Source organism: Budorcas taxicolor, chromosome 7, assembly GCF_023091745.1.
Source record: "Budorcas taxicolor isolate Tak-1 chromosome 7, Takin1.1, whole genome shotgun sequence".
Taxonomy (NCBI): Eukaryota; Metazoa; Chordata; class Mammalia; order Artiodactyla; family Bovidae; genus Budorcas; species Budorcas taxicolor.
In genome coordinates, this window is record NC_068916.1 from 65,677,035 (window position 1) to 65,704,611 (window position 27,577).

At 39.5% G+C, this 27,577-nt stretch overlaps 1 protein-coding gene across 1 annotated transcript in view; it reads right to left on the bottom strand.

The window, feature by feature from the left end:
• Window positions 1-27,577, bottom strand: part of GEMIN5 (gem nuclear organelle associated protein 5) — a 38,997-nt gene that overhangs the window by 2,102 nt on the left and 9,318 nt on the right. Inside the window, exons 10-26 of the mRNA XM_052642953.1 lie at window positions 22,875-22,957; window positions 21,576-21,709; window positions 20,244-20,317; window positions 19,360-19,541; window positions 17,429-17,568; window positions 16,201-16,372; window positions 13,733-13,960; window positions 13,126-13,239; window positions 12,626-12,748; window positions 11,504-11,599; window positions 10,945-11,082; window positions 9,850-9,997; window positions 6,685-6,804; window positions 5,967-6,177; window positions 4,005-4,256; window positions 2,320-2,482; window positions 1,226-1,726 (exon numbers count right to left, since the gene is read on the bottom strand). Of these exons, the coding sequence (XP_052498913.1) occupies window positions 1,226-1,726; window positions 2,320-2,482; window positions 4,005-4,256; window positions 5,967-6,177; window positions 6,685-6,804; window positions 9,850-9,997; window positions 10,945-11,082; window positions 11,504-11,599; window positions 12,626-12,748; window positions 13,126-13,239; window positions 13,733-13,960; window positions 16,201-16,372; window positions 17,429-17,568; window positions 19,360-19,541; window positions 20,244-20,317; window positions 21,576-21,709; window positions 22,875-22,957 (2,879 nt within the window). The remainder of the gene's footprint in view (window positions 1-1,225; window positions 1,727-2,319; window positions 2,483-4,004; window positions 4,257-5,966; window positions 6,178-6,684; window positions 6,805-9,849; window positions 9,998-10,944; window positions 11,083-11,503; window positions 11,600-12,625; window positions 12,749-13,125; window positions 13,240-13,732; window positions 13,961-16,200; window positions 16,373-17,428; window positions 17,569-19,359; window positions 19,542-20,243; window positions 20,318-21,575; window positions 21,710-22,874; window positions 22,958-27,577) is intronic.

The following is a 27,577-nucleotide window of genomic DNA, read 5'->3' on the forward strand; positions in this document are numbered from 1 at the left end:
GATATAAAGTTTTCAAAACGCGCTATTGTTCCTCACCACTTTCCAAATTCCCGTTTCTTAGACACACAGCTGCAGGAAGAATTAAGGTTCTTCAGGGGATTCAACCTGCAGCCAAGTGCGGAGGACCTGGATTTCTCTGGGTAATGGGTTGGACAGAGCAGGTGTCCCTACCCTCGGGGTGTATGGATGCACGTTTTTCTGGGAAGAGTGTCTTAAACATCTCAAAGGGGCCCTCTGATCAAAGGTTGAGAGCTGTTGGTTAGAGAACTGTTTAATGTTTTTCTTATTACTAAAACCTAACGTATAGTGCTGCTTAGAGTTTACCTCACTAGAGAAGTACTCAGAACTTTGACTCAAGATTTCAATTGTATTTTTAGAGCAACAAATGTAATTTTAATTTTTAAAAGTTTGTAATAATAGCTATAAATTTATTAACTACTAGTTAAGATATTTTAGGCCCTCTGCTGGCGGGAACGTAAGGTAAAAGGTACTCAGCATAACAACTAATCCGTAACTGCTAATCACTGCAGATGGCACAGCCAAGTACCCTGTGACAATACAAAGGGGCTCTAAAGTGATCAGTGATCATCTACCTGGCCCTTATTTTCAAAAGATGTGATTAGGACACTGCAGCAATCTGATCATTTGGGATGTTTTACAGCTTGGTGTGTAATTCTATATACTACCCTTTTTGTGTGTTTTTTTGGGATAGTACTGAAAAATTAAAAAACAATGGTCTTTGGGAATTTCCTGGCAGTCCAGTGTTTAGGACTCTGTGTTTTCACTGCTGAGGGCGCAGACTGAATCCCTGGTCAGGGAACTAAAATTCCACAAGCCAGGGAGGGTGGCCAAAAGAAGAAAAACTGTGGTTTTCATTAATGATGTAATGTTGCAACTCCCTATTTTACATGACTGATTTTTTGGGAATCTTGCCCAAAAGGGTTTCATTGTACTATTTCATTAACAATATTTGTGATTTTGTTTGTCAAAACAAGCAAGGTTAGGGTTGGTACTCCATTTATGGATAAGGGAACTAAAGCTCAAGAGACATTAAGACTCTTGAGGTCACTGAGCAGGACCAGGACTGGACCTCCACGTCTGACCCCAAAGCCTGTGCCTTAATGACTGCTTTGTGGGGCTTCCAAGTGACCCGATCAGTCTCACCAAGTACCATGTGAGAGTCGAGCAGGGGATTTTAGTTCCACAACGTACTGAATCAGTACTTACTGGTTCTGAGGATGAGAGAGGGACTCTCCTTCCTGTTCAGGTTCATTCTTATCAGGGCCATTTGCTGTGGATTTACAGAGTTGACTCTTCTGGTGTTGGCGGATCATTTCGCCCAAGGTCTCTTGGACTTCAGCAACAGTTCTCTGTGCATTTTGGAGGTCAGCATGCTTTTCTGACAAGAGCTCCTTACAAGCGTTCTGCATTTGCTCACCTTCTTCTATAAGTCTCACGTCTAGTTCTGGAGTCCTGCTTGGCTCTGGCTGGGAAGCTTTGGGGTCAGTTTCTTCAGGGCTGACACTGTCAACCTCTTGGCTCTGTTCAGTAGAGGTTTTAGTTCTGTGAGCAGCTCTTACCCAGACACTGGACTCAGGGCAAGGCCCAGAGAGAGACCACCAGAATTCATATAGACGTCCGTAAATAAAAAAGGCCTTCAGACTTTTGAAAGCTGGTGTGGTGGGAGACTGATGATCACCCAGTTTGTCTCTTAGGTGGTCACAGCCTAGAAGAGAAGAAAAGGATTTAGGGTTGTTTATTTCTTTGTCTGCCAGAAATCTGATTTCATGCCCACATGTTCCCTGTAACCCAAGAGGCCAGCCAGATCCCAAGAAAAAGAACGGCAGTGATCCGTGGGACCGCATGCTTTCCACCAGAAGTCAGCCAGAGCTTCTGGCCTAAGACAGTGTCCTCATTGCTCCAAGCCATGTAAAGCATGACAGAAGTATTTCATCAGTCCCATTGTAGGTTCTGGGGCTAAGATGCCACTGTGTTCTGAAAAACCCTAATGTTTTAGGTCAGTGACCAGTTATGTAGCTCAAGGAATGTTTTCTCCATTCTTTATAACTTGTGAGTACACTGCTATTTCTCTCTCTAGCTGTGTGTAGGAGAAAGTATATAGGACCAGTAAAGGAAAACAGCTCAGTCATGCTAACTACCTCTTGGGATTTTGGGTAAGAGAATTCAGACTTTCTACTAAATGACACAATGGCTCATCTATGTCTTTCAATAACCTATGTACTCCTGGTGCCACACCACTGGCAGTGGTTATATCATCCTTCAGTGGGTGTGCCCCCAGTGGGGCTGGGGTTCCTTTACCCTGCGGAAGAAAGGCTGAGTGCACTTCCTGCATGATGGTGAAGTTTCCTGAGTCGTAGCTCCGGATCACAGCCCGAAGCAGTCCTTCCACAGCTGCGTCCCAGGAGCCCGCTTCCTGGCTTAGCACTGCCAAGGTCAGGTCATGGCAAATGTGGAGCAGGAGCTGGAGAGAAGAGCCAGAGTCTCAGGTAAACATCTTTGCACACCAAGCACTGGGATGACACCAGAAATGCTCCTATTTACAGCATTTGGAAAGTACATACAGTTCACATTTAAGAAAAATCCTCCTATCCCCACCACCCATTTTTGCTTCCTCATTGGAAACATTCATATTTAGTTGCATAGCAATATACAGTCTAGTTTTAAAGTCTGCTCAGGCTAAGAAAATGCCTTGATATTTGCATTTAATTAAAACAAAAAGTTTTAATTAAACTTTTTCTGGAACTAAAAGCTTTATAATTAAAAGAAAATCTGGAGTGTAATTAAGAAAATTTTCAATTTTAAGTGTGCAATTTGATGAGTTCTGACAAACATATGTATATATACATACATTTAATATAGCCACCACCAAAAGCAAGACATAGGATATGATATTTTCACTTTAAACCCCTTTGCAGTCACCTCCCCTCTCCCCATCCCTTGGCAACCTCTGATCTAGTTTTTGCCAGTATCATTTTGTCTTTTCTAGAATTCATATGAATGGAACAGTAGAGTCTGTAGTCTTTTGTGACTTGATTCTTTGACTTACCATAGTGCTTTCAAGATTCACTGATATTCTTTTTGCATTCGTAATTTGTTCCTTTTTGTTGTTGTATAGTTTTCCACTATGTGGAAATACTGTAGTCTGTATACCCATTTGCCAACTGATGGACATTTGGGTTGTTTCTGTTTGGCTATATGAACCAATCTATGAACGTTTCTGTACTAGACTGTGCAGACACCTGAGTTCACTTCTTTTGGTGAAATATCTAGGCAGTGGGGTTGCTCGGTCATCGTGCATATATGTTTAATTATAAGAAACAGCCACACAGTTTTCCAAAGTGCTATACTACTTGAGAATATCTCGTTCCTCAAAAATATAATAATGTTTCTCATTAAAAAAAAAAAAGTGGATAAACTGAGATGTTTTCATAGGATGAGTAGAGCAGCTGTAATGAATCGATTTGTTCTCTTCCTATCAATACGGACAGATTTTATAAACAACGGTCACATAAGCAAGCCACAAAATAACACATGGTCTGATGCAGGGGCTAAAATGTTGGTGAGCTAGGGGAGGGGAATGGGACTGGGCAAGGGAACACTGAGGGACTTCGACTTGGTTGTATTTCTTTAACTAAAAGCACAATATACAAAACCAAACCAAAAGACTCTGTGAAGCAAAAATGACAGAATATGAATATCTGTTAATTCCAATTGATGGGTACTTATTATCTGCTTTTTTTGGTTGTTGTTGTTGTTTTCAGACTGTTTATTTTTTCATTTAGAAGGGAATGCTGGTCAAAGACTAACTTCAGAGATAAAGGGCTCTAATTACCCTGAAGGGATCTTTCCACTTTCCTGGGCCTGGCTTAGTCTTTTCTGAAATGCAAACTGGCATTCTCCATGTTTCCTTATTATACTAGACAGGGGTTAGAGAAGTCCTACTACTGAGTGACTAATATCAGAAGCTCAGGCAGAAGGCATACCTGTTTGGAGGGAGTGTTACTTGTAGCAGATGGGTACTTGATCTTTTGCAGCTGCTGAAATGCTGCCTGGTACTGCTCTGGGGAGTCGAGGCTGAAGGTGCTCTTCCACACTGCAGTCACTCTCTCCACAAAGGACCCTTCGCTGTCTGCGGGCCAAGCATTGTAAGAAAAGGAACTTTTGCCTTCAGAGAGCTGCTTTTCCTCCAGGTGCTTGGACAGTAGCTCAAGAAGGCAAAACACCAATCTCTGACCCTGGAACCCAAAAACAAAGGAGAGGAACTGTTAAACAGGGAAGTGCTCTACTATCTAGGACTTGCCCCGCCTCTCAGACTCTCCCCCTCTGTATCTGCAGCAACCATACCCCCTCAGTGGGCTGCCAACCTGATGTGAGTCTTGCGTGCGGGGGTGGAGGGGAGGGAGGAGGTGATCTAATAGATGATTTTTCTAGGATCTTTGGGATCCTAGCCTTTTTGGGAATTCCTACCCACAGTTCTTGGAGCTCAAGCAACCATATTTTATAACATGAAACCCTAACTATAGCCCTACTCACTGATATTTAAGCCACATATGGGCCAGCCACTTAAGATTTGTGGCCAGTGTGAGAAAAGATGGGCTGGACTCATCTATCTAGTTCCTTCCTCCGCCCAGACTTCAGATGAAGGAATACAAAAGTTAAAGCATCATGGGCAGAAGTGCTGGAGCAGACGAGCTGTGTGGGTCTGAGACCTGGGGCAGTGGTCAGGGGCTACATCCAAGTAGGTTTAACAGAGGGAACCAACTGGAATAGAACAGAACACAGACAAAAGGCCCAGTCTTCTTGCTTTGTTAAGGATAGTAAGAGGAAAAAGAAAGAAGTGCTAAATAACCATTCTGGAAACTTTTTTTTGTGGTGGTGGTGGTGGTGGCAGATAAATTAGTCTCTCTCTGTTTGGTCCCTCTGCAAACAACGTGCCACGTGATACTATCTTTGAAGATGTTCCACCTTTGCCTCCACGTTTATTCTGCACTTCCCAGAAAGCTACCTCCTCACCTAGTGTTTTTCTTGGGCTTTGGACATTCAGCTAGGAACTGTCGTTTGGCCCAGTTATTCTCCTGAAGGGACAGAGGAACTCAAAAAGTTCATATGATATCTGACAAGCAAAATTCTCTAAAATGAATCAAATGTTTACATGTTTTTAAAACTTGTCTTTGCTAAGGCTTTTAAGATCGTCACAGTATTGATATATCGAAAAAGACAATGTTGATATGTCAGAAAAGACATTTATTGAAAAAGTTATTGATTTTTTAGCCAGATGGAAACAAAAGATTTAATGGAAAAAAATGTTTTTTAAATTTGGCTGCTTCAGGTCTTAGTTGTGGTTACACAGGATCTTTCGTGGCACATGGACTCTCTAGTTGTGGCGTGCAGACTCAGTACTTGTGGCACACAGGCTTAGTTGCTCTGTGGCACGTGGGATCTGAGTTCCCTGACCAGGCATAGAACCCACATATGCTGCACTGCAAGGTGGATTCTTAATCACTGGACCACCAGGGAAGTCCCTAACAGAATGTTTTGATTTTACCCAAATTCACTATGGCATGTAGCTGAGGAGGGCTCCTACAGGCAGAGCACGGTGATTTCTGTTAAAGCTGATCCATCTCCCTCTTCAAAGCACACCATCTCCCTCTTCATTTTTGTGCTGATGACATCAATGAAGAAAGCACAGGGGCTGAGCTGACTAAAGGCTATTCAACTGCTAAGCAATGAGAATCACTGTCGATAACCACATTATCTCTTACTCTGAATATGGCAACTGCAAGCCCTGGGGTACTTAGATGGGATAGTATGGCTAGGGCTTGCTGGATACTTCTAAGAATACCTGCCAGATTGGCTCAGCTTGTGCAACTGGGTAATGCACTTGGAATGTGACTGGAGAGGATCTGGGGCTCCCTCCTAAAAGCAGGAGAGGCAAAAAGACTGACCTTTAGACTTGTATGGAGCTGGAGAGCCTCCTGGGCTCCCACCCAGTTCCGGGCCAGAAGCAGTTCCTGGGCACATCTTAGAGCCAGGGAAGCCGACAACTCGTTCTCTCCCACGATGGAGGCCAGCTCTGCTGCTGTCCTAAGTGATGCCGCATCCCCCTTTTTGGCCAAAACTTTGGCTGCATCATAAGCTGAAGTGGCCCCTAAATAGCTAAGACACAAAAGAAAAACCAAACATAAAAAGACTGCCTACTCCTGCTCCCCAGAGGGTCGAATCATTTCTTTCTGTCCACTCTGACTCGCATGGCTTCCTGTGGTCCTAGCTGTGTCACTGCCTGTGGCTGTCCCTGTGAAGGCTGAGGCTAGCACGCCAGAGAAACAGAGGCGGCATCATGGAGGTTAAGGACATGAAGGAATCCCAGCAGCTGCTGAGTTGAACCCAAGCAGAAGAGTCATTCCTTCCCTTTTTTCAAATTTAATGATGCAAGACATCCCTGAAGAAAGGAGTAACTTCTGAATCCGCTACTAGGATTTCGTGAATAGTTATGGTGACTTACGTAAATACCAAATAGGTAGACCATGCTGAATCTTAATGAAGCTGGGTTTAATACACATATGCTTTTTAATTTGCTAGTCACTTCACCCCCACCTCTAAACTAACTTCCACTCTTGTCCTGCTCTTTGCAGCTCTTCTCTGTCTGGGTGCACTCAGACTTACCATTTTGCTGCTAAGGCATAGTGGCCGTCTTTTTCTAGGATGGCTCCCCAGCTGAGGTACAGGTCCTTTATGATTGGGTCCTCTGGGCGCAGCCGGGCCTTGGCAATTGCAATAGCTTCCCTAGAGGCAAGAAGAGGTAATGAGCCAATCTGAAAAAAGCTCTAGGAGCGGGTTGCAAGATAGGCTACGCCTTTTCTGTTGTCTGTCTTACTCCAACTTCCCATAAAACAACTGTATTCCTGCATTTTAGGGCAAGTTAGAAAGTGCAAGCTGCGCTTTTCGCCTGTTCTTCACCTAGGTCAGCAATACTTAAAGTGTGGTCTGTGAATTCCTGGGAGTACCCAAGGCCCTTACAGGGGGGTTCACGAGGTCAAGACTATTTTCATAATAATGTCAAGATTATCTGCCTTTTCTTACTGTGCTGACATTTGTACTGATGATGCAAAAGCAATGGTGGGTACACTGCTGGCACCCAGAGCAAGGATCCAGGAGGTAGTGGCTCTTGTGTTTTTTTTTTTTTTAATAAAGGTAAATTTCCGGAAAAATTATTAATTTCACTAAATGTCAGGTTAATATTGATGGAACCTCATTACTTCTTGAAAGAATGACTAACATACAAACGATAGTTACTTAGCGTTGAGTATCTGGCAGATGTTTTCTCAAGAATGAACAAAGTAAGCGTATCATTTCATGGAAACCAACCAAAACAGTACTGTTGCCAGTGATAAAATCTGAGCTTTCAAGTGAAAATTAGAGTTTTAGGAATCTTGTCTCTCTCACTGGGAACCTGACAGCTTCCCCAAGTTAGAAAGACTTTTCTGATGAAGTAAGGAATGTCATTTTTTTATATATATATTTTAATGAAATGTGTTAACATTTGGAGGATCTGTGTAACTCACTGAACTACTATTTTCCAAATGACATACAACTTCTGGTTTGCATCCAACCTAAAGTTGTAGCTGGAGTCAGTGTTTTAGACTAAAGTGATTCAGAGCAATATTAAGAAGACCTCTATTTCCAGCCATGACGGGGTGATAACTAAGACCACATGTATTCTCCTGTCACAAAATTAAAACACTGGAGAAAGTAGGTACAAAACAAGTGTTTGCAAACATTGGACATGAAGCAGCACAGGACTGTCATCCTGGAGAAAAGAAAACATGCTGTGAGCTCAACCCTGGCCCTGGCCCTGGCTTTCTGCCTAAAACCATCTTCCCAGAAGAAACTCCAGCAGAGCCTTCATAGTTAGGGCTGAATGGAGACGAAGCAGTTGGAATTTGTGGGGCAGGACAGTAAGAAGCAAGAAGCTGTTCAGAGAAAGAGCTCCACAGTGGTGCTTATGCATACTGTTGAGTCTCTGGTTTAAACACAAAGCTGTACATGGGGGAAAGGCCTTAAGGCTGGACAAAGAATAATCAGGGAGCCATAAGCTGACTAATTCCCAGGGCTCATTCAGGGTAGGAGACGTATATACAAGTTTTGACCACCCTGACATTTAGTTCTGATTTGCTGAATTACACAATGCATTCAGCAAAGATACTAGAAGGTAGGAGGGCAAACTAATTCTAGTGTATGGATTTTTCTGCACCTGCCCTAAAAAAGCTTAAAAACAGCCATGAGACGATCAAGCTGATCTGCAGGGAACTTGACTGCTTGCCAAAAGTGTCCAGCATGCTCTAAAGGAAGACAACAAACCAGAAGAGGATAAACAAAAAGAAAGTCTCAGCAAAGCGATATGAAATGGCTGAAAAATCAGTGGTGGATAAAGTCCTACAAACAGGAAAAAAAAAATCCTATGTAGCAAAGATAAGAATAAATACAGTAGTCAGCAGTGCAAGCCAAGAAAAAATGGAATGATATGTGATGCACAGAAAGACAAAACCTTAGAAACCTAGAAGTCTACACCCACTGAAAGATTCTTTAAAATAATGGCAAAATTAAAGACTTTTACAGACAAACAAAAGTTGATGGAGTATGTCACCAGTGGAATCACACTAGAAAAAAAATGTTGGAGTTCATCAGGCAAAGAAGGAATTGATAACAACTGGAAATTTGGATCTACATAAGAGGATGGAAAATGTTGGCAATAAGTATATGGGCAAAAATAAGAAAACGTTTAAAAACTTAAAGAGACAACTCATTGTTTAAAGCAAAAATTCTAACATTGTAATGTGGGGTTATAACGTACATAGTATGTCAAATATACGACAGCAACAGTGGAATGGATAGGAAGAAAGAAAGAAGTGTGACGTATGCAAGAACTGGTACAATGTTATTGGAAGTAAACTGATAAATTAGAAATGCTCATCATAAATCCTAAAGTAACCATTAAGAAAATAAAGGATTATAGCTGAGAAGCCAGTATTGGAGATAAAGTCCAAAAGAAAAGAGGAAAAAAAAAAAAAGCAAGACGGTAGACTTAAATCAGTCACACCAATATTTACATTAAAACACTGCAATTAAAAGGCAGAGACTGTCAGACTAGATGAAAAAAACAAAGCCCAGTTGTATGCTGTGTATAAGAAATATTTGGGGAACTTCCCTGGTGGTCCAGTGGCTTAGACTCTGAGCTCCCAATGCAGGGGGCTAGGGTCTGATCCCTGGTCAGGGAACTAGATCCCACGTGCAGCAACTAAGAGTCTTAACTGTCAAATAAAAATAAATACTAGTAAAAATTTTAAAAGAAGACATATTTTGTTGCTTTTGTTTTCTGTACTTACATATGTATTGCAGTGAAACAATACTAACTTAAACAGCATCAGTCTAAGAGTGGTTACTGCTAGAGAAGGGATGAGGACAGAACTGGGGAAAAGGCAGTTCAGCCAAGTCTGGAATACTGTATTTCTTCTCTCCCAGGTTAAACAATTTCCTCTTTTGATAATTCATTAAGTTGTTCATTTGTATCATGCTGTTTTCTCTATTTGTGATACTTTATAAAGAAATTAAAAAAAAGATCAGTGGCAAATATTGCTGAGAGTTAACATTTTGTTAAGTATAGGTGGTGGATGTGTTGATCTTGTTAAGCTAGTGAACATAATGTTTGTATACATTTGAGATGTTTAATTACAGTAAAGGTTTTATGGTGGTTGTCAAGAAACAGAACTGTTATATAGGTTAATTTCATATCACATCCAACTGTTAGTTCAACTGTTGGGTCATACAGACCTGTAGAAATGGTTTGACTTGAGCAGCTCCACAGCTTCATATACTTTGTGGATAGAAAGCAGGTGAGAGGCAGCCTTGACATACTGGTCCTGAAAACACAGTTGTTTGGCAAAAGCTTCCACGGCCCATACCCACACATGGTAACCAGCTTTAGGAAGAAAAAGGAAAATGCTTGTTGTTAGTCACTGCATTAAGCAGAACATTTAGGTAGTAATTAAGTTGCTGTTATGATCATTTGTTTCATCTATCTCTCCCCATCCCTATACCTTGAAATGTAAACTGTTTCTTTGATTATGTAATACATAAAAAAATAGTACAACATTCAAATGTGCAAGAGTATGGAAGTCAGATAGTGCTTACCCTTGTTTGGGTGTATGCAGACTGAGTGAAAAAGTGCATGAGAGAAGCTTCTAGAGAGCTGATAATGTTATATTTCTTGATACAGGTGCTAGTTAACAAGGGTGTATTCAGTTAGTGAAATTCACGCACACTCATGACCTGTGTACTTCTCTTCCTCTCTCTTTTGCATACTTGAATAAAAAGCTAAAAAATGCGGCCTGGCATAAAATATTTCCTTGTTATCCTGGAGCCCTCCTACCCAGACTTATCCAAATTGCTTTCCCTAGAGACGACTATTATTACTGGTTTCTTTTGAAACCTTTGCCAACAGTCTATGAATATACAACCACACATGTATAAATGCCAGAGTATTAAATATTATGTTGTGCATCTATACCTAGATTCTTCTCACTTACTAAACTTTGGAGCTCCATTCTATATCAGAATACTCAGTTTTTTGTTACCTGAAGGAGTTTCTACTGTATAGATATACAAGATTTAACCAGTCTTATACTGACAGACATCGAGGTTCTTGTGAGCTTTGCTGTTACAGATACTGCTGCGATCATGGTCCATGTTATCTGTCATTTTGCATGTGTAGGTACAGTTAAATTCCTACAGTTAGAACTGCTGAGTCAAAGGGTATGTGGATTTTAAACCTAATCATTATACTTGGCCAAACTGTCTTTCAAGAAAATGTCTATCTTTAGTGGGTGTACCCTGGAGAGGCTAGAGCTTTTGTGGTAAAGAACATACCGACTGGTGCCATAGCCACGAGATTGTCTGTCAGCTCCCCTCTTTCTGCTGCAGTCTGCAGAACACCTTTTAGATCTCCTTTCCAAAGCATGAGCTGGTGAAATAACTCAGGGTGGCCATTTTCCAAGTGACTTTTTCCTGTTTGGAGGAGAAATAATATTTGGAAGATGTTTCAGAAACATTTGTCTGTATTGTCTTCTAGAAAAAGAAAGGCAGGATGAAAGAGAGGAATAAATTTCTAGAATATGTAGTCACTCGCTGATGGGTCAGTCCCTTCCCAGGAGTGTTTGTAGTGGGGCCTGAAGCCCACTCAGCCATCTGTCCACCCACCCACCCACTTTCACTTGTACTCAGTCACTCAGAATGAACACTAAGTTTAGGGTCCTGTGATGGATGTAAGCAAGCGGTGTCTGAACTTGCACACAGAATTCAAAGCCTAGTTAGCTGACTCGTAAAACTAGTCATTGCATACCACAAGATGGGAGCCATAAAAGGAGTACATACAAAGTGTTAGGAAGGCACAAAGATAGACAGGATTGTGTTGACTGGACTGCCTCACCTTCAACCTCAATCATTCTGTACAGGGTAGCCCTGTCTGTGAAAAGCCCCAGGTGAAATCTTTCCTCAAGATCAGTAGACACATCCTCATTTGGCCCTGCTAATTCAAAAAGACAAAAATTCAGATGAAAGTGATTTAATACATTACTGTTTTCTGTTCAGTTAATTCTGATTCTATGTCTGTAATGCCCATTTCAGATTCTGAGACAGAGTCCTGTGCTCTTATGTACCCTAACAGAGACTCCTACTGATAGCAAAATATGAAAATACTTCAGGCTTTTTAGGCTCAGTCTTGGCAAAATCCAACAAGACAGTTTAGTTTGAAGTTTGCTCAAAGAAAGATTTGGGGGTGGGAAGGAAGAAGGAATGTTAAAAAGCCAACCTCAAATTCAGTGTATTTAAATGCAGTAAAAAAAAAAACAAACACACAGACCAAAAAAACTAACAAGCAAAGTCTGTAATGTAAACTAGGATCTTCCACAGAGGGATTCAATATAGATTGTTTTTGAAAAAGACAACTGAATGATAATAGAGTGGCTTCAGGGGAGAAATGGAAGAGTGGGGTGAGGGATGGGAGGGAGATTTATTTTCTCTTTATACTGTTTGAATTTCATTTTATCATGTGCATCCCTTTTCAACACATAAAATTCAAAATTAAAAAGAAAAAAAGTTGCTGTAATGTCAGAATAACACACGTTAGTGAGGACATTAAAAAGTTAAAACCAAAAAACCTGTAAACAAAAATTTCCATCAAAAAATTTTAAAGGAACTGCCATATTAAGGGTTTATTTCCAATAAACAAATGATGTTCTTTTCTACGTGTACATGCTATTTACTGGGGAGAAGCAGTTGATGGAACTGACTGACACCAAGATATTTCCACCATTATACCAATTCCAGTACACAGATGGCTGGCAACAACCTGACAACGGAAAAGCAGAGCGTATGTCTCCAAGGCGCTGGGGAACGTTGACAGCGGTCAGAGTGCAGAGCCGCAGCAGGCTTGATGCAGAAACACAACCATTTTGGACGTCTGTTGACTCATCCATTCAACATCCATAAAAGCACTTATGTGCCAGTTCCCAGAAGACTACGGATGGGCCAGGGAAGTTTATTTCTATACCTTTGGAGTGTTTGGTGGTGGCTAATACCAAACAGTCCTGATGAAGCTCCTCTTTGGATCTGTGGTCCAGACTTGTACTCAGGGGAAGCATGGAACGAGCTTTCCGCTTCTTGATTAAGGCTTCTGAAATGTAATACAAGTACAGACCATCTGAAGAACTGATTACAAACCCCAAACTGAATGCATGTCCACTGTGTACACAACCTACTGGAGGAATACTGCTGAGCAGAGAACATTCCCACTCTTAGAAGGAAGCTTTCAAATTAAATTATTAGTAGTTGGGGTTAGTGTTTTCAACACACAGAGAGTCCCTATGGAGGCTCTGAACCAACATCAACAGCTACAAAATGACAGTTCTTCCAAGTACTAAAAAAATGACCCCAAATCAAAACACAAATATTTAAAACCTAAAACAAAACCAAAAAACCATACTCTGTTGAGTTTTCATTTGCATGTAATGAGGATGCTTTAACAAATTATTTTAGTTATTAGATACCAACCTGGCTTCTCTTTAGGTACATCCTTTTTCAGTAAAGTGACTTTGTTATTAATGGTGCTTTTTGACTTTTCAAAACCTAAGGCTGCTGGAGTGCAGATAATTGGTTCTTTAGAAACTACATCATGGGGAGAAAGAAAAAAGTTTGGATGAGAACAATGTAGAATCTAGTTCTTTTTAAAAATTAAGAGCTATCCCAGTCTTTACAGTGTGATTTTATCTATTACTCCAAATATAAGATGAAATATTTCAGACAGGAAGCATGGGTAGCCAGTCTCCCTTTCCCCACCTCTCAAACTGCCTTCCAGGAATCTGTAGATTTATCACCTAGCACTCTGACTAACTGATCTAAGGAAAATTATAAAGATTCTAGCCACCACAACTTTAAAAACGTGCCCTTACTTGTAAGGTTCTATGTATACACTGCCCCAGCTTCACTTTGTCCCACAGTCTTACCCTGCCCAGGTTGGTAAGTTTTCTCTAGAGAACTTTACTATTTCCATCCCAATCATCCATTAGATTCCCTTAATACTTCAAAGGTAGACCTGACTTAGTTTCCTGGTCAGGACTGTTAAGTGCCAGAGAGTGAAACAGGAGATTCGGCTACATGCCTGCCGAGGTGACACCACAGGGTGGCTCTGGCTCACGGGCTTCCTCCTCTGTCTCCTGGTCTGACACGCCATTCTCAACAGGGCCCAGGCTCTCCTTTACACTCTCTTCTTCATTCCCATCACATAATTCTTGCTTTACAGGCACTCTCAAGGTGGGCTTTTTCTTCTTTTTGGGCTTTGGCTTAGGTTGAGAGAGCCGCTTTTTCTCTAATTCAATACTTTTCTTGCCTATAGAAGTCACAGTTCAGAAAAGGATAGATTAAAGTATATATTTGGGTTAAAAGCACTCTAGGAGATAAACTCTAAAACCTTATTGCTCTTCTTTTTGATAACATTCTTACCTTTTCCCCACTTCCCAATGAAGTCTTATATTATCAAAATGTTAACCAAACCAAACCCTTTTCAGATTTCATGAAATCATAAACACAATGCCCATTTACCCTGAATACTTTAGTGTATATCCTACAAAGAAGGGTATTCTCCTACATCATCACAGCACAACCATTAATATCAGGAAATTAATACTGATAGATTATTCATTCCCACTTCATTCAAGTTCTACCAGTTACACCAGAAGTGTCCTTTATAGCAAAAGGAAATCACTCCAGGACTACAGGTTGCACTGGCTTGTTACATCTCTAGTTTCCTTCAGCCTAGAACAGGCTCAGGTTTTATTTTGACTTTCATGACTAGAAACTCATGAAGATCACAGGATATTTTGTCTGATTTCCCTCACATTGGGTCTGCTTTATCTTTTGCATGATTAGATTTAGGTTATGTACTTTGAACTGCAATACAAACCAGTGAGGCTGTGTTTATCCTGGTGCAGTCTGTGAGGTAGCACATAATTTCTATTTGTCTCATTATCTGTGGTTCACTTTGATTACTTGGTGTGCTTCCCTTATAGCTCAGTTGGTAAAGAATCTGCCTGCAGTGCAGGAGACTTAGGTTTGATCCCTGGGTCGGGAAGATCCCCTGGAGAAGGAAATGACAGTCGGCTCCAGTATCCTTGTCTGGAAAAGTTCATGGACACAGGAGCCTGGTGGGCTGCAATCCATGGGGTGGCAAAGAGTCGGGCATGACTGAGTGACTAATACTTACTTGTTACTTGAATAAGGAGGGTGGTACCTTGCAGGTTTGTCCCCACTAGTTTTACTAAAAATTGTTACTATGATTATGGCCAAAGGGCAATTTTCGGTTCCATCGTTCAGTCTACACTTACTAGGTAGCCTTCTGCTGAAAAGAACTTTTGCTTCTGTCTATTTATTTAGACCGTTACTTTATAGTGGTCAGTATGGACTCAAGAATTCCTATTTAATGTTTTAATCCTTTACTATTACTTATTTACTTTTTCAGTTTGAAAGCTTTTATCTCTTGATTTCAAGTCATCTTACTGAGATATAATTTAACACAAGAAAAAATACCAGATTTTTTAACGTTTTTATGAGTTTAGACAGATATATAGGTAACCCACCACCACAAATAAACTGTTGCCATTATTTCAAAATGTTCCCTCATGCCTCTTTGTGTAGATTCCCCTCCTCCCTGAGCCCCAGGCAGTCACTGATTTGCTTCACTGTAGTTTAGTTTTGTCTGTTTTAGAAATTTGTATGATAATACAATTTTTCATACTCTCTCTATATATTTTTAAATTTTTTTCTTTCTTTTTTATATATTTTTCATACTAATATTTCATACTCTGTATTAGTATTATACAGTGTTTAGTCTTTTGTGCCAGGCTTACTTTGCTAGGCATAATCTTTGAGATTCACCCATTTTGTTGTATTTATAAGTAGCTACTTGCTTTTTATTGCTGAACAGTTCCACTGTAGGATATATACCACAGTTTATTTACCAGCTGACATTTGTGTTGTTTCTGATTTGTGGCAGTTACAGATTAAGGTATAAGGATTCTTTTATAAGTCTTTATGTGGATGTATCGTTTCATTTCTTGAGTACATTTCTAGTTGTTTATATACCCTGTTTAGTTTTCTAGCTATTTCTGGTGGGTGGGAAAATCTGGTTCCAGTTAGTCTCTTATAGCCAGAAGTGAAATTCTGTTAATTATTTTCAAGTTCAGATTATCTCACATTTGGGTAGCCAGCCCTTTCAAGCTGGTTTCTTTGTCCTTTTGATGACCTCAGTTATACCTTTGTGGCAAATGATGCTGCAGACTTATCTTAGATTTTTTCCGCCTAACCTGGAACTAGCCATTTCTCCAAGAAGCCCTGGTAGGTTCCTTTTAAGAGACTGAGATTTAGAAAACAAGATCTGGGTGCTAGGTATACTTGCTACTATTCAGGTGTTGTCTTCAGACCTCTTTGGGCTACTATCCTTGCCCAGGCTTCCATTCCCACCATACTGCTCTATTGCCCACCATGAATGTCCTCCTTGCATGACTGATAACTTACTGAGGAAAGGAAAAAGGGAATGAGGCAAGCCCTTATAGGCTCCAGGTTCTGACTGACCTTGCGGAGGTCGGGAGTGTTCCTGCATGGAAGTGAGCCATTTGTACACACAGAAATCATCTGCCCCTGAGTAGATGCAATCTGGATCCAATGGGGACCATGCAACGCAAAGCAGTCGACCTCGATGTCCTCGGAAATTGCATAGAGGCTCTTCCTGGAGAGTATCCCACACCTAAAACCAAAAGTCGCACAAGAGAATAGATAATTTTTGGTTATTCTATTGTCTGAGGGGGCGTTGGTATACATTTTTGAAAAAAAAAAAAAAAATCTGTGTACTCTTATTTCCTCTTGTAATTTGTACTTGCAGTTTCAGAAAGTGCTATTTCCTAATGGAGGTTTCTGTATTCTGGGATATAGAGGCATTCCCATAGGAATGATTTGGAGTAAGCTTTTAATGGTGCCCTGTGGATTTCACTGTCCTGAACCAGTACTGCATGTTATCTTTGGGCTGGGGATTCTGATACCTCTAATTCAGAGCCCACATCTACATGTGTGATGCAAGGGTTCTAATTTCTCACAGATGATTCTTCTATCTCAGGGCAAATGATCAATTTCCTTGCTATTTCCTGAATGATTCCAGTCTCCATCTCAAAGGGCAGCCAGTCATGGCTCTCAGCTCTGTGCAGACAGCTCATTTACCACTCAGTACTGAGACAGACATCCATCATTGATGATGGATCCCCAGTTCCTGAGGTCTGTTCTGGTTCTGATATCCGAAACTCACTTCACAGCTCTGGCTTGGCATCTCATCTTTATTTTTGAGAACTTGAAGATGTGAGCTACCGAGTTATTATTAGAAGTATTTTTTTCATGATTTATAGTCACCATTCTGTGATAGAATAGAATGGGAGGAGTACTTTTCACATCAACTTTAGTCTATCATACTGACAGTAGGTCAAAGTGAAATCTTTAAAAACATCAGTTTAGCTAGTTCCTATCAATATTCTCTTTCACCTAAGTTACAAAAAAACCCAAATTTACCCTGCCAAGGGCCCAGATATGTTTAATGAAATGCCCTCTAGGACATGGGTTTGGGTGGACTCCGGGAGTTGGTGATGGACAGGGAGGCCTGGTGTGCTATAGTTCATGGGGTCGCAAAGACTTGGACACCACCGAGCAACTGAACCGAACTGAACTGAATGCTCAGAAAAATCACAGGGGAGAAGAAGAAAGAGTTTCAGTTAGAGTATGTAGTGAAGAACCCACAGAATCAGGGATACAATAGTACCTGAGCTGTACCGTCGTAGGAAGCAGATACCAGCCTTCCATCATGGTGTGGGCTCCATGCCAGACTGGTGATCTTGGCTGTGTGCCCTGACAGGGTCCGGTAGGGCTCTGTAATGGTCACTGGAGAGTCAGGATTGGTCTCTAAAAGACAGGGGATGATGTCATTGGTACCAATAACAACAACAGAAAGACATAAAGGAGGGTTTTAATTAACATGGCAAGTCAAGATGTTACCACACGCTTTCTACGTGATTTTCACTGGGCAGCACTGTCTAGTGGTTAAGAGTGTAGGCATATCCACCGTGGCTGGCACATGGGCTTACTGTAAGAAGTGATAGCTATCATTCTTTCTTTCTAAAAGCCAGCAAAATGGAAGTAATGCCTTTAGGATGTGATACCAAGAAGGATGTATTATCATGTATAGTTAAAAATGTGTGACCTGAATCTAGTCATAAGAATATATGAGACCAAACTGAGGACACATCTACCACATAACCAGCTGGTATTTAAAAAAAAAAAAATCAAGATGAAAAAACAAAAAAGGCCGAGAGATATAAAGGACAATATTGGATCAACTGACAACACTAGAATAAGCATGGTAGATTAAACTATTAAATTAACTGAATAATGGAATTGTGGTTATATAAGGGAATATCATTATTCTTACAAAATACACAAACACTGTGGAAAATACATATACCACAGCACAAAGCAAATATGACAAAAGGTTATAAGTTGTTGAATCTGTGAAAAGGTATATGGTAGTCCTTCATACTATTTTTGCAACTTTCCTCTAAGTGTGAATTATTTAAATATAAGAAGATAAAAATGAAGTTTTTCCTGGTCATTTTTTCCCTTTTTCTGTTATTCAGTAGATATGAAATAAAAAACAAACCAGGAGGATAGTATTTCAGTAGACAAAGATCTGCACTGCTTTTAAGAATTAAGTTAATGTTCTCCTGTAAGTGATGCTGGAAAAACTGGACAGCTACCTGTAACAGAATGAGATTAAAACATTTTTTCACACCTTATAAAGAAATAAACTCACAATGGATTAAAGACCTAAATGTAAAACTGGAAACCTTAGAACTCTTAGAAAGGAACTCTTTGACATAAATGATAGCAGTATTACTTTGGATTTGTCTCTTCAGGCAAAACAAACAAAAGCATATTAAAAAACAAAAATTATAGCTCTTGGCAATGAAGATGGGTTATGTGTTTGTTTTTTCCTTCATATTAAGAAAAAAAGTAATTATCTTCTTTCACATTAAAAAAGGCTCTTCTGACCACTTAACTTCTTCTAGGTGCTGAGGAAGTTCAGAGAAGTTTAAGCCTTGTTAAGGAATAAGTTGTATGAAAATATGAAAGAGATCAACCTGCTAGGCAGGGACTAGTAGTTACCAGAACACATGCAGATGCTGCAATCAGACAGTGTGGGAATGAATCTGGGCTCTATCACGTATGAGCTGTGGGACGCATGGACGTGAGCTAACCCCTCTGAGCCTCAATTAGGAAAATGAAGATAACAAAACCTACCTCCCAGGATTGTAAGAATTAGATGCAGTCATGCATGGGATGGGATGTGTGTTGTACGTGTCAAATACTCAAACACTGAAGGAAGGGAATATACATTGGCACCATCTTTTGGAGAGTGGCTTGGCAATAACTATACTTCAGAAAATTTGGAGGAAACAGCAATGTTTATTAATGAGGGATGGGAATAAGGGAGGTACTTCACTTTCTAAGTTAACATGTATTGCCATGTTTGAAATTTTTGTTGTGTTTTAAATAAGGTGAATACATTACTTTTGAAAGCAGAAAAATAGTAAGAGTAGTGTTTAATACCAAAGAAAAAGGAAAATGTACGAAGATTGGAACAAAAAGTAGCTGAACACATATACCACCCCCAGTATGGAAAGAAACCAAAGTTACCTATGACATTCTGCAGGTTGTGCACATAAATGACTGCATTGTTGGAGCCAGAGGCCATCAGATAGCTCAGTTCTGGCTGGCTGCCATGCTCATGATGCCAGCTAATGGTATTCACAAGCTTATGATGTTGCTGGATGGTGCAGATCAGTTTCAGGTTAGGAACCTTGAATATTTCTATTGATCTGGAATAAGAAACACACCAAGATAAGAAAGGATGCTCAAATTACAGTTCAGTGCAAGCAGGTATCACCCTCATTCCATCAGTCAAAGAAAGGTGAAATGGAATAGGATAACCCAATCTAAACTGCAGAGGTTACTCTCTTACAAAAAATCAGGTACCAAAGGCAGTTCTTTCAGCAGCTTTAATAAATCTCAACAACCTCTGGAAAGCTGTATTTATCATGCTCTAAAAATAATAAATGGTACCAGGGAAAAACTAAAAGAAGAATTAATAAACCAATGACTGCAACAGTACCATGTTACTATGATCAATACCGGAAAGGGCAAAACAAACCAAAACACCCTAAAAAACCAAACCAAAACATTGGAAAGGATATAGTAAGAGCTAAAAAGCATTTCTGCCTTTTTTTTCTTTAAAAAGAATGAAAGGAGATTTAGGGAACTTAATTCTGGAGATCAGCATTCTGTGAAGCATACTACAACCAAAACAGAGTAGGCAAACATTCTCTTTGAGCTATAAATATTTAACTTATTTTGCAGTTCTCAATAATGCAGACAGCTCCTGAGTTATTTAAGGATATCAGGGATAAGTCAGAATATCAAATACAGCTAGGCTTTCCCAACTAACATTACAGATGGCACTAGCTTGTGATCAAATATACGTGCAATTACAAAGTTTTTTTTTTTTAAAAACAAACACATACCCATCTTCATTGCCAAGAGCCATGATTTTGCCATCTGCTTTCCAGCTGATCTCTGTGTGTACAGGCAATTTGTACTAGAAAAGCAAAACAAACCAATCTCGACTGAAAACATTGTTCTTGCCACACAACTTATAAATCAATGATGACAGTGTGAGGGGAAAAAACAAACAAACCTTGGTTTAAAAATGTTCTAATACAACAGCCATTCTTATAAATAATCTACATAATTTGCCAAAGAGTTACTAAGAACAAGTATGCTAAATATGATTTCCTAACTGAGACAAAAGACAGGCCAGTGAATATTAAATATTTGCAGTGTCTAACCTTGTGAAATGAACTTAATTAAAATGATTTTTATCCCACAGTAAGACATGAAACATGTCCACTGGCTTCGATAACACGGGGGCTGTCATCTTAACAGAAGTCATATACGCCACCCTCTTTTCTTCCCATCTCTTCTGTTTCTTTTCCAGAATTTTATTTTTCTCTTCTGTTTTTATTAGAGAACAGTTCCTTTGTTCCCCAAGGCTGCCTGGGCCCTCTTCTTTTCTTACTTGTCTCTCCACAGACCACCTCATACATGCCCACAGCTTCTTTAGCTACCACTCATATAAAGGGACTCTAAATTTCCATTTCCGGCCCAAATTCCTTATGTGAACTTCTGATCTATATTATTTAAGTCTTACAAAACTAAAAGCTTGTTAGGAACAGGAATTTTGCCCCTTTTATTCACTGTTAAATGTTCAGATAACATTTAAAACATGAAGGAATATAGCCATTAAAAACAATTCAATTTATGATTAAATATTATTTTTATAACAAAAATAGCCATACAAAAATAATGAGCAAAAGTAAAAAATGCTCATTTGAAAGAGTAAGGAAAACTCAACATTTATGGTTTCATTTAAAAAGACAGTTCTGGCATACTGATATATTGATATAATGGTAAAGAAAATGTGATTAAACGTGGAAATCTGGGTGAAGGATATAAGGAAATTATTTGCATTATTTTTGAAGCTTTAGTATAAATCTGTAATTAAATCACTAAAAAACCAAAATGATAATTCTGTTTTGAGCAAAATACCTCATAGTTGTACTTGGATAACATATTATAAAGTAAATTTTACAAACACCTCCCTCTGGAGAAAGTGGCAGGTGTGAAAAGGGTGCTTTATATTCAAGATCTGAAAGTTTATAATAAATAACCATTGCAACTGAGAGAAGCCTGAAATCTGACAGCATAATGGATACCTCACATAATGCCATTTATCATGCAAGATGGGAAGATAAAACAGAGAGATCATGAGGAGACTTCAAATCACAAGAACTTACTTTGATTGAATTGGTGTCCCTGATGAGTTTGTTGATGTCAAAGGCCTCTCCACTAAGCTTCCAAGGGTTGTGCTGTAAGACAATCCCTTCTCCTCCACAACTGTATAAAGTGAGGGAAGGTCTGTCTCCTTCTCCTACATGGAATAAGAAAAGAAAGCTTATCAGTTTAGTACTTCACCAGCTTAACTGTTTGTTGCTTAATATGACCATATTATACTATGACATGTTTAATCTTCTGCCACTCAAAACAGTAGGGGTGCCAAAGCTGGGATCAGAAGACATGTTCTCAAAGTTCTGGGGAATTTATCTTCTCTTACAGAAATAAGTACTGTCTGGTATTTAAATATATGAAGCTGCAGGACTTCCTATGATTAAATGTAAGAAGCTATTCTCAAAGCAATTGGTGTTATAGTAACTTTCCTGTTTATTTTAGGAAGTAAACAGTGGTTCTGATGGGTTTTTGTAAGGACACGTTTTATTTTCACTACTGTAGAACTGTTTGGCACAAATCAAGGATCAGCATTTGCTAAATGAATGAATGAACTCTACAATGCCGCTTAAGGTCTGATGACTTACACTGCAGTTAGGCAGATATACAGATGTTCCACTATAGATGCTGAAGGAAAGACTACTAAAGATTTTGCTGAACACATTCAATTTATAAATTCTGCAAGACCTACCATTGTAGGAATAAGAAAGGCAAGACTGAGGGGCTAGAAAAGGGTCAGAATGTATTCACAGGCAACAAGAGATCATCTGAGAAATTCTAACCCTGCTTTAACTGTAGGCTGAAACAGATGATCATTAACATTATAATTCTTTAAAAAAAATTTTTAAATAAAGTGTTTATTTTTTTGGCCACACTGAGTGGCTTGTGGGATCTTAGTTGCCCAGCCAGGGACTGAACCTGGCACTTGGCAGTGAGAGCATGCAGTCTGCACCACTGGACTGCCAAGGAATTCCCAACATTATAATTCTGATAAAATTAAAAGGCGATAGCAAGTTTTAGTGAAAATTATTAGATTAGGTATCAGGACCTAGCATGAGATAACTGTAGTCACAATAAAAAATTCAGCTCAGAGAGACCAAATACTATAATTTGGAGAGGCTTATTCTAGGTGAATGGTTTCTAACTGATCACCTGTTACAACTGCCCTCACGGACCCCAGGGACAACACAGCAGCCTGCATAAAGCTTTATTGCACTAGAATGTTTATGACTTTTTCCAGGTTGAATATCCTAGGATTAAGTTGAAAGAGAATAGTCTTATGTTTGTTAGAGAATGATTCAGATACTTACCGAGTGCCATGGCAGGTACTGGTGGTCCCCAGGCTAACGAGTACACAGTCTTCTTGTGATACGTGCTGGAAATCTGTGGAGGTCTGGGGGGAAGGGAAATTATAAACAGAAAGATTTAAAAAGGTACAGTGGAAAAGAGACCATCTTTTTTAAAAAAGTTGCTTGTTACAAACTTAGTTGCTGATATTAAAGAAAAATAACAGTACCCATCTCTAAGTAACTGATTGTAAAGAAGCAAACATTTAAATAATATACCATGTAATAAGAGCAACTAAAAAATAAGTCCCAAACATACTTTACCTAGAAAAAAGTTATTAATATCCCTTAACTGGCCAGGGTCATTTTCCCTATCTATTCCTGAATTTCTCACTTCACTTAAATGTCAAATATTCTAACATTACTGTAGTTATATACAAAAGTAAAGGCTATCACAACTTGAGAAAAACAGGACAAGACAGAAAATGCAAACTGTTCAGCCCAGAACTAAGGTTACTACTAAGCATATATTATCACTATGCAAATATCTCTACCTTATAGTCAAGTAAAAGACTAGAATCATTTTTGGCTTAACCTGTCATTAACATCACATTCTCAAACTAAGGCTTAATTTTTTTATTTTTGGCTGTTCTAAGCAGCTTGCAGGATCCTGGACCAAGGATTGAAACTGCCTCCTGCAGTAGCAGCATGCAGTCCTAACCACTGGACAGCCAGGGACTTCCCAAGATTTCAGAGTAGATAGGTTTTTAGGTTTTTTTCCTCTGGATTAGTATTTTTATTCTTCACAAACATTCATTTCTTCCATCCTTTCTACCTAATAATGGTATTTATTTAAAATTTTTTTTCAATGTTTTACAATTTTTTAAGATTACTTTCCATTTAGTTATTACAAAATGCTGGGTATACTCCCCATGTTATACAATACACCCTTGAGCCTTACACCCAATAGTTTATACCTTCCCCTCCTCCATCTCTATAATCCACCCCTCCCCCCACCGGTAACCACTAGTTTGTTCAATGTATCTGTGAGTCTGCTTCTTTTTTGTTATATTCAGTAGTTGGTTGTATTTTTTAGAGTCCATATATAAGTGATATCATACAGTACTTGTCTTTTTCTGTCTGACTTACTTCACTTAATGAAATAATGTCCTTTATATCCAACCACGTGGCTGCAAGTGGTGAAATTTCATTGTTTTTTATGGCTGAGTAGCATTCCTGTGTGTGTGTACACACATCTTTTTTATCCTTTCATCTGCTGATGGACATTTAGGTTACTCCCATACCTTGGCAATGGTAAATAATGCTGCTTTGAAGATTGGGGTGCATGTATCTTTTAGAATGAGTCTTTTTGGTTTTTTTTGGATATATCTTGAGGAGTGAAATTGCAGGGTCATATGGTCATTCGAGTTTTTGGTTTTTATTTATTATTTAAAAAAGAAACCTTGCTCTTCAGGGTATTTTTGAAGGTTGTGGTTGATTAATGATATCTGATGTGTCCAGACAGGGCAGTGCAGTTATTACCTTTAACATATACTATACTCTTTGTGTGATTTTAGAATTCCAGTATCTGTGACTGAATGAGTTGTTGACTTCTTTATTTCCATGTATCCGACACATTTATCATGATCAGTCTAGACAATAAACCAAATTTTCTTTGGCTAAAGGAAACAGAAAAAGCGTTTCTGGCTGAATACCTAGCAATATATCTACAGTAACATCCTTCCTCCTATTATATACCTTTGCTGCTGTCAGTTTGAATATTTAGCTTATAATAAGCAAAAGATAGTAATTTACTAGAATTAGTAATTTTGTACTGACACAAAGCTATTTAAATTGATATATAATTTTATTTTATTAAGTACTTCTTTGAAACAGTGTAGCCTTTTAAAAAAAAGATTAAAAATGGAGAAAAACAGTTAACTGTGTGTAAGTTATACATAGGGTCTTCCCTGGTGGTTCACTGCTAAAGAATCTGCCTGCCAATGCAGGAGATACAGGTTCGATCCCTGGCTTGGGAAGATCCCCTGGAGAAGGGAATGGCTACCCACTCAGTATTCTTGCCTGGGAAATCCCAAGAGGAGCCTGGTGGGCTACAGTCCATAGGGTTGCAAAAAGTCGGATATGACTTAGTGATTAAACAATAAACAACAAGTTATACACAAGTACCTAAAGAATTGGCACATGAAAAGGTTAGCTCTACAGTATAATGAATGATTCTCACTTAGGTGCAAATGATCTAGAACAGGAGTAGGCAGACTTTCTGTAAAGGGCCAGGTAGTCAGTGCTTCAGACTTGGTGAGTCTAGCAGTTTTTATCATAGTCCATCCACTTTGCTGTGTAGCACACAAGCAGCCTCAGATAACATGTAATGAAATGAGTGTGGCAGGGCTCTAATAAAACTTTACGGACAGAGAAACTTGAATTTTATTTACTTTTCACACATTGTGAAATATTCTTGATTCTTTTTCATTGATTTTTAAAAGATAAAACTATTCTTAACTCATGGGCTTCCCTGGTGGCTCAGATGGTAAAGAATCTGCCTGCAATGCAGGAGACCTGGGTTTGATCCCTGGGTTGGGAAGATCCCTTGGAGGAGGAAATGGCAACCCACTCCAGTATTCTTGCCTGAGAAATCCCATGGTCAGAGGAGCCTGGCAGGCTACAGTTCATGGGATTGCAAAGAGTTGGACACGACTGAGCGACTAAAACACTTTCTTAGCTCATGGGCCACAGTTTTCTAATCCCTGGCCTAGAACAGTGCTGTCCAATAAAGTAGCCCTTAGCCAGATATGGACATGGAACAACAGACTGGTTCCAAATAGGAAAAGGAGTACATCAAGGCTGTATATTGTCACCCTGCTTGTTTAACTTATATGCAGAGTACATCATGAGAAATGCTGGGCTGGAAGAAACACAAGCTGGAATTAAGATTGCCAGGAGAAATATCAATAACCTCAGATATGCAGATGACACCACCCTTATGGCAGAAAGTGAAGAGGAACTAAAAAGTGAAAGAGATGAAAGTGAAAGAGGAGAGTGAAAAAGTTGGCTTAAAGCTCAACATTCAGAAAACGAAGATCATGGCATCTGGTCCCATCACTTCATGGGAAATAGATGGAGAAACAGTGGAAACAGTGTCAGACTTTATTTTTGGGGGCTCCAAAATCACTGCAGATGGTGACTGCAGCCGGGAAATTAAAAGACGCTTACTCCTTGGAAGAAAAGTTATGACCAACCTAGATAGCATATTCAAAAGCAGAGACATTACTTTGCCGACTAAGGCCCGTCTAGTCAAGGCTATGGTTTTTCCAGTAGTCATGTATGGATGTGCGAGTTGGACTGTGAAGAAGGCTGAGTGCTGAAGAATTGATGCGTTTGAACTGTGGTGCTGGAGAAGACTCTTGAGAGTCCCTTGGACTGCAAGGAGATCCAACCAGTCCATTCTGAAGGAGATCAGCTCTGGGATTTCTTTGGAAGGAATGATACTAAAGCTGAAACTCCAGTACTTTGGCCACCTCATGTGAAGAGTTGACTCATTGGAAAAGACTCTGATGCTGGGAGGGATTGGGGGCAGGAGGAGAAGGGGACAACCGAGGATGAGATGGCTGGATGACATCACTGACTCGATGGACGTGAGTCTGAGTGAACTCCGGGAGTTGGTGATGGACAGGGAGGCCTGGCGTGCTGTGATTCATGGGGTCGCAAAGAGTTGGACACGACTGAGCGACTGGACTGAACTGCACTGAACTGAACTAGCCAGATATGGCCCTTGAGCACTGGCAATGTGGCACATGTGACTAGGAGCTCAATCTCCAATTTTATTTAATTTTAATTACTTTAAGCATAAGTAGCCACATGTGGCCAGTGGCTACCAAACTGAACAGTGCAGGTTTGGAATCTAATATAGCACTCAGAATAGCTGTGTCCAGTAGATTTATACTGTGAGCCATAAATACAAACCCCGTCTGCAACTTAAAGCTTTCTAGTAGCCATGTTAACAGAAGTATCAGAAACAAGTGAAATTCAGTTTTAGGAATTAGCTCAGTGTATAAAAAGTATTACCTTTCAAATTATAATTAAAATAAATATTGAGGCATCTTACATTCTTTTCTTTTTTGAACTCTCAAGTATGTTCTACACTTAGCACACTTCAGTAGCCACCTGTGACTAAAGACGCAGTGCTGGTCTAGAAAGTTTATAGGCAATACAAGACAAGGAATATAGGATATACAGGAAAGAGTGAACTGAATTACAAGTCACCACAAAGAATTAACTAGACAAGTCCAAAATGTAGAATATGCTAGAAAATGACTTATCTGGAATCTTCAAATTGAAAAGGCAGTGTTACGGAAAGAAGTGGGGGACTATTCTATAATAAGAGGCTAAAGAGGAATAAAAAAACACAATGTGTGACCCCTGATTAAAAAAAGGTTTGAAAAAAAATTGCTAGAAGAACATTTTTGGCTCAACTGAGGAAATTTGTATATGCACAGGATATTACATCATGTTATGGATTACTGCTAATTTTTGTTAAGTGTACCAAAAGTATGGCAAAATGTTAACAACTGGTAATTCAAAATGGAAGAAACAGAGATGTTCTTTATTCTAAGCTTTTAACACTCTTGAAAGTGAAAATGTTAGCCGCTCAGTCGTGTCTGACTCTTTGTGACCTCATGGACTGTAGCCCGCCAGGCTCCTCTGTCCAT